Raw genomic sequence first — 12,368 nt, forward strand, 5'->3', positions numbered from 1 at the left:
AAAGCAGCTTTTTAAACTAGATAACTTGAGTAAAAAGGCCCCTAATGTGCCATATTTGTTTGATTTCTCATCTTTTTCTCCTTTTAATTGTGTATTTTTTTTTACTAACTGTTGTATATTGTGGGTTTTTTGTCATCTCCATGTGCTTTTGTTTATGTTCTCATAAAGTCAGGCATCGTCCTTTTTTAATTGGCTGTGCTTCCTGTCTGTATATATGCTCATTAGTGGTGGGAATCACCTCATGATTCCATTATTAAATGAGAATATTTCCTTCAAATATTTCAAACCAATTCCTATTTGTGTGCTACAGTCGATGTGCTACATTACTTCCCCAAAAGAAAAAAAAAAAAAGAGAAGAAAAAAAAGAATAATCGATTATTTCTCCCACCTTGAGTAAATGCATCTTTAATGCATGTTTGCTTGTTTGTTTTCCTTTTTTAAAATCAACCCACCAGAAAACTTCAGATGAGTCGAAAGGCTGAATATGAACGATTGTGCTCATATTAATTAACACCGCCCCTTCGAACACACACGGACAGGGAAACCCCACAGCTCCCACACGGCACACTTTCCCGTTTGACCTGTGCACGTGAGGAATGCTGTCCGGAGCATTTCACTGTCACTCAGCACACATACAGTTTGAACATGACATGTTCTCTCCGCCCCGCCAAAGTCAACATCAACGTTCAGAGTGTGTGAGGGAGTGAATAGGAGGAGGAGAGCGGTGGGGAGGTTGCACCCCGGGGCTCGGGTGTCATCTGACCTGGTTTTTAAAAAGGATGGACCTGCGAAGGTTGCAGGGGGAGGCAGCGGTGTAGCTTTTCACTGCAACCTTTTCTTTGCTCCGTGACGGGACGGGAGGCGCACACAAAAGAGAGTAAGACGTCTGCCTGGAAACCATCCGTGAGATGAAAAGAGCCGCTGTGGTGAAGTCATGGTACAAAAACGCACGCTACCATCTCTGAGGGAAGACTTCACAAAAACACAGAGGAGGGTTGACCTCCGACGGCATCACAGCCGATGTATACGCTTCATATTTTATCCCAGGATGAAGCATCGCCAGTCGGTGTGTAAGATTTAGGCAGATCTTTTAAAAAAAAAGGGTAAAATCTGTGTCTTATTTGAGAAACACAAGATATGAAAAGTAGGTATGGGACGATGTTGGATTTTAATCGCAGATCGTGATCACAATAAGCCGATCGTGGTGAATTTGCATGATGGATATACTCATAAATCTAGTCAAGAGTGACTTTTATTGTGAAAAGTGAGAAAAATAGAGCTTTAGATTATTATTATCCTATATTTCTGAAGGAGGACTTTATGATTTCCGATTATTTAACTACAACACAACGACTTGTTTCTTTGTGAGGTTAAGTGATCACATACGCAGAGCGACCCGTCCTGTGTGGCGTTTCTAAAGTCCAGAGGCAGTGAAAGCCCCGCGTGTCCACAGGAAACCAACAGCCAAACAGCTGTCGACCTTCTCCTGTCAAGGCTGTTGTGGAGACCCTCAGGGAGACCTGATGTTTGCCCTCCATCCTGACCACACACACATAGCTAAGACCCCCCCAGTGAGGAAAGACAGGGTCTGGGTCTGGGTCCTAACCTGGATGAGGACAGCGGTGAAAGCTGCGGCATGGACCAGGGGGAGGACGCCACGGAGATCCTCATCCTCTTTGACGCATCACCGGGAGGAAACAACCGCAACGAAAACATCCACTTCCTCTGACTCGGGGGAGGAGGCCGGGGGGGACCATTGTCGATTGTCAGACACAACACGGGCCTTTCTATCCGTCGTCGCCTCGGCAGATAAGGACAGGAAACACCGTCCTGGTGTCCCCGGTCAACACGGCCGCTCAGCCGGCTGCACCTGCACAGACGCACCATTGTAGAGGCGCGCGTCCATTTTCCTATTATGTGGCGAGTTTGGCCTCCGAGGGGATTCAACAATGTGGGCAAAATATACGATATTGCTGAGTGAAGCTGGTAGGAGCTGATGATGATGATGATGATGATGATGATGATGGAGAATCACCCACAGAAGAGAGAATAAATCACACTAGCCACAATACTGAACCACTAGAGTTCAATAAAAGGTCAATTATTTCTCCTCATGTTAAAAGAGGTGCTCTTTACTCGTCTCTACTGTCATTTCATGAAACTGGTTCAAACATGTTCACTCGTTAAAATGAAGCAACAATGAAATCCAACAGGGTGGACCGATTCATCTTTCATCCCTCATTTTGAGTTTAGTACCCGTCTGCATTTTCCAGCCTGCGTAGATATTCAGTTCACTTTATACTTCATGCTTATTCTTAGCACAGTGGAAAACCATTTTTCAGATCGTACGGCACTAAAACTTCTCCACGGAAACTCAGAATAAGCATTTTAATGGTTTAAACAGTCGGAAGAAGTGCTGCTGCAGTACTGAAAACACACACACACACACACACACACACACACACTTTCATAAACAGCAGCAGCCTCACATCATCACGCCGTCGTGTGGACGGACGGATGGAATAAGGCAAGACAAACAGGAAGTGCCTTCCTGCAGCAGATGTGACAGGACTGACCTGTGACCCCTCGTTGCACCGGTGGACACAATCAAACAAACCAACACACATATTAGCCGTAAATGGGCAACGGATACGGAGTCGGAGCCCTGAAACTGAGTGAAGAACCAGATTCAACTCCCTTTTCCTCCCAAAAAACACAGAGCAACGAGCAGAAACACACTCAGGCTGCCTCCGCTGTGCCATCCCCGCTGTCAGAAATGATTAAAAAAACAACACTGAAGTCTGGTTTTTTGAACGCAGCCTCGCGAGGGAGGTTCAGATAGAGGACAGCCGAAAGGAGGACGGGGGTTTTAAAGGGATTGGGTTGGCCTAGTTTGGGAACGAAGTGGAAGCGATGGAGGAGGAAGGTGAAGCGGAGGCGAGTAGAGCAGCAGAAGGTTGTTTAACATAATTCAAAAACATGGGAAATAACAATGCTGGCTGTGTAATAAGCTTCCCCTCTCTCTCTGGTAATCACCGTCCGCTAATACAGAACAATGCCGGGGCATAATGTGCTAATGCTGCTGCAGGAGAGGACATGTCTAATCGTCCGGGGGTTTAACAGACCCCGGGTCAGCGGAGGTTTCAGCCGGTGGCGATTACGTCCCCAATAAATAAATCTAGCAGAAAAACGACTTCACTGTCGGAGGCTGATTACAGGGCGAACGGCGGAGAGGCAATCCTGGAAAAAAGAGGTAATAAGGGAGGAAAACGGTTTTACACGTTGTGACACATGGAGCTCAGCAGTACTGCCTGGTTTAATGCATCTACTGAGGACTATGGATGAATGAATGAATGAATGAATGAATGAATGAATGAATGTCCACTGGAAAAAATAGCTGTTTGAGATGCGTATTCACGTTCTGGGTCCATTTTTGTGATTTTGTTTTTCTATTTTTCTGCTCTGACATGATATGATCACATGGAGATATTTCAGCTGAGACAACAGTTACAGTGAATGGATAGAGTAAAGATAGAGAAGAGACCACATGTGACCAAATATTCTTAAATTGCAACTACAGTTTTTGCAGAATCTTCTGTAAACACACAATAACATCATTAAATCGCATAAATCAACGTCTTCTTCAAGCTGCAAAAACGCAACGGAATCTCCAATTATAACAAAATGACTCTGAAGTTTTCATCAGGGACAATTTCAAAAAGGAAAACGCTTTCAAGAAATATGTCTCCGACGGGAAAACGAGTGAAAAAGATACGACTGTTCTCCTCTTCCTGAGAACTCCGGCAGCCACTTGGTCGTCATCCAAAATGCATGAGCGTGGATTCAAAAGGAACCGGAAAGCTCTAAAACATTCATCCCAAGGAGCTGTTGGAGCCGTCGGCTTAGAGTCACACATCACGGCGGCTCCGTCGTAGAGGAGGTCCAAGTCTAGTCGGGTACCAGGACCAGGAGGTTCACACTGAGGGGGGCCGGGGTGGGACAATGTATCGAAATATCGTGATACACTGGCGGCAAATATAGATATAAAAAATACATTTTTTGAGGGGATTTGTATTAAAATATGCAGATGATGTCCCACTGTTCAGTCAGTGTAAAGAGGGTCTAAGATAAGACACCACAATGCAGTGAATAACCACATTATATACGATTAATTCATGCTTTTTGGCTTCTCACTGGTATTTTCTCTCCTGCAGATACACCGATATCGTGATGCATATCCTACATGATTTCTTGCAATATATCGTGTATCGCGGTATCGTGATATATCCTCGTTATCGTGGGCAAAATATAGTGATATTATCGTATGGTGAGTTGTTCTATGGTGAGTGCATACTACAGCGTTTCAGCTTCGTGTTTGTGGATCATTTTCCAAACGATGTTAAAAGTAAAGCCTAGATGAGCACCGACACTCAAACTACCGAAGGTAAATATCTTCTCTCCAAACAGCGTCTGCCCTCCGCGGGGTCAGATGTAGGCAGCTGACCCCATTCATTAGAAGATCAAACACAGCTGAAGGCCCTTCCCATTAAACCGGCACCCCCCCCTCCCTAAGGGGAGGAGCCGGGGCCTGATTGAGAGCTGCCTGGTGTCACTCTGCCTGTGGCCCCGTTGCTACGATGAGTTCATTCAGCCCGGAGACACAAAGAGTTAATGGCTGCTGGGATTATGCAACGGCATGCCAGACGCCTCTCTCGCCTCCTTTCTTCACCCCTTCAAAAAAAAACACACACCAACGCCAAGTTGGGCATTCCTGCACGTTTCTGCATGGGATGCATTTGAATGCGGCGGCAGCAGCGCTGCATGCTTTAGCATCGACGTGGGAAACAAAACAGGGATTTTGGTTCGAGTCTGAAGGCGAGCGGATCCTCAGCGGGGCCTCACACCTGCCCTGAAGGGGCGGAGGGAAAGTTGACGTAAGGATTTACTACAGTCGGAGCGGCGGCACACCAATAAAAACATCGGCATCCGTCGTTTTAAAAGTAAACATGAAGCCACAGGTTATCGCTGGGAGCAGATGAGTGATCCAGCAAACAGCAGATCAGGATCGCCGACTTCACTGGTTATAAACCAGATGGGATACACATGACTACTTTCTACTACAATGCAATTTACAGCTCTAAGCTGGAAAACATGTTAAATCTAGTAAAATAATGTGAAAGCTAAAGTGTGTATTGCTTGCATTAATAAAACTCTTCATCTAGAGACGGGACGATATAGGATTTTGGATCCTTTTTGATCTGATTTAAGATTATTTGATTGTTTCATAAAAAGAGATGCAAGTTTCATCTGTAACACAATAAAAATATGCAACATTTAAGGTGATTCCAGTATGTTTTAGTGCCATTTAAGCATATTTTAATGATTATCTGGATAACTGTGACATGAATGTCATCGTCCCATGCCTCACTGCATCCAACGATTACTTCAATTATCAATTGTTTATTTCGCCAGTAAAACAGTGTAACGTGCCTGTTGAAATTTCCTCATTCGGTCTCTCCAGCAGTTAAAAAACCTCAAAGAGGTTCAGCTCACTGTGATGAATGACAAAAGGAAAACAGCCAAATCCTGACATTGGAGAAGCTGAACGTTTGAACAAATCACCAAAATAGTTGCAGATGAACCGTAGCAGCTTAGCACGCCGGTTGAATTATGAGCTCTTACATAAAAAAAAAAAACACCCAAATGTTTAGAATTAGATCTTCAGAGGTTACGCTTTGGTAAAATACAAAGATCTTCTAGTAAACTAGGAACCCAAACATGGAGACGGAGCTGTGTAGCAACACCAACGTCAATAAACAACAGGCCAGACTGGCAAACGGCGAGGAGGGACGGACCGACCACCACAGGAACGAAGGGGTTAAAGACGCCACAAGGGCCCGACTCCAATCACGACCACCAGGGCCCGACGGCGGAGCCAACACAACCGCCAAACGCGCACAGCAGCTCAAGTGCTTCGACCATTAGGCGCGGTAATCATCATTTAAAGTGAGCAACTTGCAGCCTCTTTGTTTATTTGGCTCTACTGATGACGAGGAGCCGGCGGCGGCCTCAGGAGCCGGCGGCGGCGTTCTGAACTGGGGATTACGTTCCGGTCCGACCACAGAAGAGAGATTCAAATCTTCCTGCAACAAATCAGCAGGTCGGCTTCAGACGTTTTAATGTTGCAGCTCGGAAAATATTAGCGATCGTTATAATAACATGAATAACATGAATCTCTCCTTCGGGCCGGCCACAGTGTTGCAGCTGCTGATCCATAACTTCTTCAAAGTGAATCCAATAAACACATTTTTTGAAATGCAGGGAAAAAAAATAAGTGGAGTGTCTTCCAAAAACATCCTTTTCAAATCCAGACATTTTTCCCCTCACAGATGAATAGAAGAAGATGAATTGAAATAACACCCGTGATAAATAATCACAGTGGTTTCGTTGTAGCCTTGGATCTCGATGGGGAAGGGGGGGGGGGGGGGTTCATCGCTCCTCTTCAAAGATCTTCAAAGATGGCTGACCCGTATCCATTCTGGAGGTCACGGGCTGCAGGACCAGAGCACCGAGGAGACCGAGCGCATCGACGTGGAACTGACAAGGAGCCCAAAACGAAGATTGAGGAGCCGTGATGACTGTAACCTCAGACGAGAGTGCAAGAAGATCCTCCCCCGGGAGAAGAGCCCCTCTACGACGGAGCGAGAGCAAACAGCAGGAAACCAACCGGGTGGAAAAAAGAAAAGAGGACTCTCAGGTTCGGCTTCACCTGAACCTGAATAAACACGGTCTGATAAATGACCAGAAACCGGAGCCGAGGAAGAGAAATCCTCCCCGAGTCTCTCAAACTTGTGCTGCCAGTCGAACCCCTCTGATGACACGCCAGCTCTCATTATCTAAACTCGATTCGTCATCCTGTCGCGGCTCGGAGCTTCTCTTTGTCCACTCTAGCTTTGGCTATCCATCAAACGGCCCCGGATCGTAATAATGTGATATATCGTAAAAAAAGGTCTACAGCGGAGGTCGACCATAACTTTTATTGGATCTCTGTGGAGCTACGTGCACCTTAGCATACACAACGCTACAATATAAACGGTACTAAAGCAGAACAGCAGCGCTGGAAGTTAACGTCACTATAAGAAAGGAAATGGTCCAGATTAAACCGGTTGTTGTAGCCGGAGCGGTTTCAGCGTCACACGTCAGCAGACAAATAGCGAGAAACAGAAACGTGTCGCCATTACATAGTTTGGCCAGAGGAGGGCGCTGACAGGTCTAAAATATTATCTTTAACGATCTTCACTAAAGAAGCTACAATGCAAGAAAATGTTTCTTATAACCGCATATTTGAGTGATTTTAGGTAAAACAAAAAACTGCACCAAGGGAACAAAATTCCAAGAAAAATGTCTGTGAATAAAGTCGTACATTTCTTCGTACATTCGTACATATGTACAGTCGTACATAATTGGGTATTTTGTGAAATTTAAGTAATACATTTCTGAATGACCTAAAAATTAAACTTTAATATCGGATTTAGCAATGAGGAGATACTCGTGATTTTAGCTCTGAAACATCAGATTATCATCAGCATCCGGACTTCGTTGCCGTGAGTTTTGGCCCATTTTCATCCATTCAAATCATTATGTTGTTTTCTCCTGAATATTGGGGGGAAATTTACCCCTTAAATCTCAGAAAATATCCGATATGCTTTCGCGGTTTCTTGAAAGATTTGAGGAAACGTGATTCCAGGAAGTTTAGCTGCCATTGTAAGAGTTTTAAGCACATTTTTTAATCGCGATAAAATCATGAATCGCAATTCTTTGACCACGATAATCCTCAACCCGCCACCTCCCTCTTTAACAACACGGCGAGATAAAAAGCTAAAGGGCGTTCGTAGACAGTATTATGTGTTGCAATGATGTTCACGTCATATCAAACATCTGCATCGCTATTCGTGACTAAGTCCATTAAATAAAAAACACAGAGTTGCAGATTAAAAACAATCAATCATCTGGTCTGAATAGGGTAACAGCGGTTTACTGCATCGACACTCTGCACAGCCGACACCAATCTCCCAGCTCTGTATTGTAAATCCACCCAAATGTGTTTACACAGAATAATTTCCTTTTCCACGATTGTTGCACGCCACATGACGGTAAACAGCCACAGCTCACAACGTATGATTCCTGTGTTTATTTAGGCGTCGTGCTTCCATCCCCCCCGTCTGGATCCGAGACCCGGGACCGGCACAGCAGGGTTAATAAGAGCCCGACGTTTTGGATTTTCACATAAAAAGCAGCAGCAGCGGGTGGGATCTCCAACAGAATATAGGATAAAAACATGGCATCTGCTCGGAGGAGGTGTAACGGTAGAAATGCTGCAGATTTGGCTTCATGGACCTTCACGTAGAAGTAGAGGACACGATTTCATGCAATGTCTTGTATCTTCTGTTTTTTTACAATGTGATATCCCAATGGTTTATGTCGCTCTATGTTTGAGGTGAACAAGTGGAAACGAGCTTCTAGCTAAATCCAGAATAGAGACAAAGTGCACCAATAATATGCTTTGTCCTCTCCCAATAAAGAAAAACTACAAACTCATGGTGGAGCACAATGAGACTCCTCTTATACATCTTCTGGGTAAAACCCCATCTGCTTGTTTACCCAACAAATCCATTCATGCACTGCGGTTTCACAGCTGCAGTTTAGTTACAGTATCTGGTTTTTACGGCTGCTTATCGTCAACAAAACCCGGACTCGCCATCGTGAAGCATGCAGACACCTCGACACCACCGTGAGAGGTGAGGAACGGTCTGTTCACGGGAAAATCCAAATTATTAACGGGTGAATGGAAAATGCATAACTTCTCCGGGTGGAACACGAGGATCAAAGACGTGTGTGAGGATGTTACTTTAAAACATTTCACACTTCTACGCGTAAATACTGCAGGAATGCTTGATGGAGCCGTGATGGAGGGGGGGAAGATGGAGGAAGAGGAGATACTGCATTAACATCATGGACATCAGCTCTCCATGAGAGAAGCCTTTTATCCACTCAGAGCTGCTTCGGTCCGCCACAAATAGAAACCAGATCGGGGGGGGAAGAGAAAAAAAAAAGCAAAAAGAGTGGAGTGAGCAAAAAAACCCGGAATGATTACTGTCAACTAAAAATAAAAGATCTGATGGGGGGAAATATTTGAGTGAAAAAAAGATCACACAAACCCCCGACCAGAAACATGGCGCGTTTGGTGTGGACAGCTTCATGTGGGAATAAAATAAAAAATAAAAAAAGGGTTTCGCCGCCATTTCTGGGATTCATTTAAAAATAGGACATTTGGAAAGCGGGAGGAGGGGAGGGGAGGGGGGGGTGAAATGCCAGGTTGTCATGAGAGTACCTGGCTTGGCTCTATTCACGAGTCTTATAAACACAAACCCGTCTCCCCTGCTGCCGGCACACAGAGCACACATTCATCCCAGAGTGGGCACCATGGAGGGGGGGTGGGGGTGGTAGAGGAGTGGGTGGAGGTGGTGGAGGAGGGGGGGTGACAGACAGACACTTCAACTTAAAGGAATTTTTTTCATTCAGCGACTCTGGCTATCAGAGCCGTGCTGAAGGCAGAGAGGCAAACACAACCCGGCGCTTGTGTGTGTGTGTGTGTGTGTGTGTGTTTGTTTCAGTCCACATGTGGCCATCAGATAAAAAAAAAACTCTGTTTTGACATGATGAGCGGCGAGTTAATGAGCTCGATCTTCTGGCGCGATGAAGAGATAAAGAAAAGGAGCATTCCTGTGCTGCAAACGGCAGGAAAAGCTTTTCTTTCTCTTTCTGCAGAAGAAGAGGTTATGAACTTTTACCTTTTTCTTTTAGGGTTAAAACACACACACACACACGCACACGCACACACACACACACACATAATAAAAGACACAAATAAGAGCTATGAATACGGGAATCAGACAGGATCCGATGTGTGTGTGGGAGGATGGAAGTTCTGGGAATATTAAGGTAATAATGACACGCGGGGCAGATTACAAATGTAATTACTGTGTAACTGGAGGAATACACAAACAGCTGTTGTATTGTGTATATTTATGTCAAGTGTAAAAGTTTAATTTACTTCCCACTCTGCTTTATAGAGATTGTATGTATTTATATGTTGTTATATACTGGAAGGTGTTGTTGTCTGGTGTATTTACAGTGTTATTCTATTAATATGTAAATTCACTATAACTATAATAATTTCCCAGTTTGGGATTAAACTGGGGTCAATGGGGGAGGGGGGGGGGGGTAAGGGGAGGGGTGTCCCATTCCTCCATTGACCCTCCCAAAAATATAGTTTAACTTAACTTAATAAAAAGCTTTTCCTGAAGTAATGAATGAGAAATGCAGCTGTTGATGTGACTCACTATTATTATGATATGACGTAATGCACCTATGAACTATGTTGAAAACATGGAGGTCAATGTTTGGGGTCTGTTTGTAATTAAAACTTTGCCTCGAGTGTATGGAAATACTACAAAAAGACTCGTGTTACCAACCTTGGAGGCAGATGATCCCGACGAGCCACACCGGGGGGTTTCTCCCGGGAACCGCTGCGGGGTTCCTGCTGCCTTCCCTCCGCCGGGTCTCGCTCTGTCCCGGTAGATCCATGACCCGTCCTCGGTGCTTCGGCGGCGGCTCCCCGGTGCACGTTCTCCGGCTGCGGCTACGAGCGCGAGGGGGGTGGAAGAATCCAAAAAATGTGGAGCGTAAAAAATTTTTTAAAAAAAAGATCCGCGCGTCACCGGGTGCACAGGTAAAAAAAAACTAGTCCCCGTTACCTGTGGTGTCTCACCTGGTTGTTTCGGGAGGGGGGGCTAGCAGGAACAAGGCAGAAACATGTGGGGGGAGGAGGGGGGACGACGACGGACGCTCCGGGTGAACAGGCCGGCCGGACAAAAACGAGTCAAGGGGAGAAGAAGAAGAAGAAGCCCCGCCGAAAGTTTGGAGCGAACTTTAAACTTCCAGGCTAGCTCGCCGCTGCGGAGGGTTTCTGTGAGTTTAGCCCGCGGAGGTTCATCCCAAGCCGGGTCCGTGTCGCCGCCAGTCTGCGTCCGCGTCCAGAGCCGCCGACCGCCGGGCCACTTCGGGTCTTTTCCAACGAGGAGAGGAGTTTCGCTGCTCCGCCGTGTTCCCGAGTTGGCTTCCTCCCACTCGCTCCGTGTGTGTGTGTGATTCCTTTTTTCTCCACCAGCGTCAAGTGGGAAGAAACAACACGTGACTTCCTGCGACGACTTTCAAAATAAAAGGTTAGAGCGTGTTTTTTTCCCCCCATGTGTGAAATCATTCTTTGATTTTCGGTTTCATTTAAATAAAGTGATATTATATCGTACATTGTTATTACATTGTCTAATATTATTTTAATTTTGTATCTTGCTAGGTCTTGTCTACCTCCTTTTGCTTATCTTATTTGAGCACACTCAACTTTAAAATTTAAGTTTTTTCTTTAATACCTCATTTTTATTTAACTCAAAACAAAGCAGCAGATAATATGCACACTGCCTAATGTATATGCATATAGTATGTCTATCAAATTCATGTTTTTCATCATGTTTTTATATTTTAAATTGTAGTTGTAGCCTGGTGTATGTGTAGTATTGTAATACATTATTTATATTGCTTATTATATAGATATCTATCTAATGTGATATAAAAATTAACCCTCTACATTCACTGTTGTTTTGGATAACTGGCTACCTTTCATAAGAAAGTATATGGAGCCTCAATACCTCAATAGTTTCCGTAGCTTCGAACATAGAAAAAAAAAGATACTTTATTTTGAAATCAAAACATCAAACATCCTGTATCAATCCGCCTGTCTGAATCCCTGCAGTGCAGCTTCCGGTGCAAGGAACCGACCTGGGATAAGGAGTACAACACTGCGACCCGCTGGTTCAACCGGATCACTGAGGACTTCATGTTTTATATATCGCAAAGATTAGGATTTTAATTAATTAATTAATCTACATCACCTTTTTTAATTGTCTAGCATTCCTGCTATTACATAATACTCTAGAAGAACAGTGTTCAAAAAGTAGAAGTACTGATTCAACTTCTTCTACTCAAGTAAAATTGAAAAAGTACAGGCTCTGAAATGTACTTGAAGTAAAAGTATCCATATGATGGACATTTTTTTTTTTAATTGCTGTTTTTTAATTATTTCATTTGCATATTAATAAGATAAAATAAAGACAATTCCCCTGAAATGCATTTAACGTAAAATAACGAGCATGTTTTGGACATGTGAGGAGTAGAGAAAGTACAGATGTGTGTTTTAAAATGTAGGGAGTAATCATCACATCACTCACCAGGAAGGGACGCCCCCTGCTGGT

The 12,368-nt window shown here is 44.4% G+C and overlaps 1 protein-coding gene across 2 annotated transcripts in view; it reads right to left on the bottom strand.

The window, feature by feature from the left end:
- The window catches only part of ptk7b (protein tyrosine kinase 7b), a 67,037-nt gene extending 55,852 nt beyond the window's left edge, over positions 1 to 11,185 (bottom strand). For both annotated transcript variants that reach the window (XM_084020799.1, XM_084020798.1), the window contains exon 1: positions 10,536 to 11,185. In XM_084020799.1, the coding sequence (XP_083876925.1) occupies positions 10,536 to 10,647 (112 nt within the window). In that variant the 5' untranslated portion in view covers positions 10,648 to 11,185. The remainder of the gene's footprint in view (positions 1 to 10,535) is intronic.
- Between the last annotated feature and the right edge of the window lie 1,183 nt (positions 11,186 to 12,368).

Source organism: Eutrigla gurnardus (genome assembly GCF_963514095.1).
Source record: "Eutrigla gurnardus genome assembly, chromosome: 11".
In the NCBI taxonomy this organism is placed as follows: domain Eukaryota; kingdom Metazoa; phylum Chordata; class Actinopteri; order Perciformes; family Triglidae; genus Eutrigla; species Eutrigla gurnardus.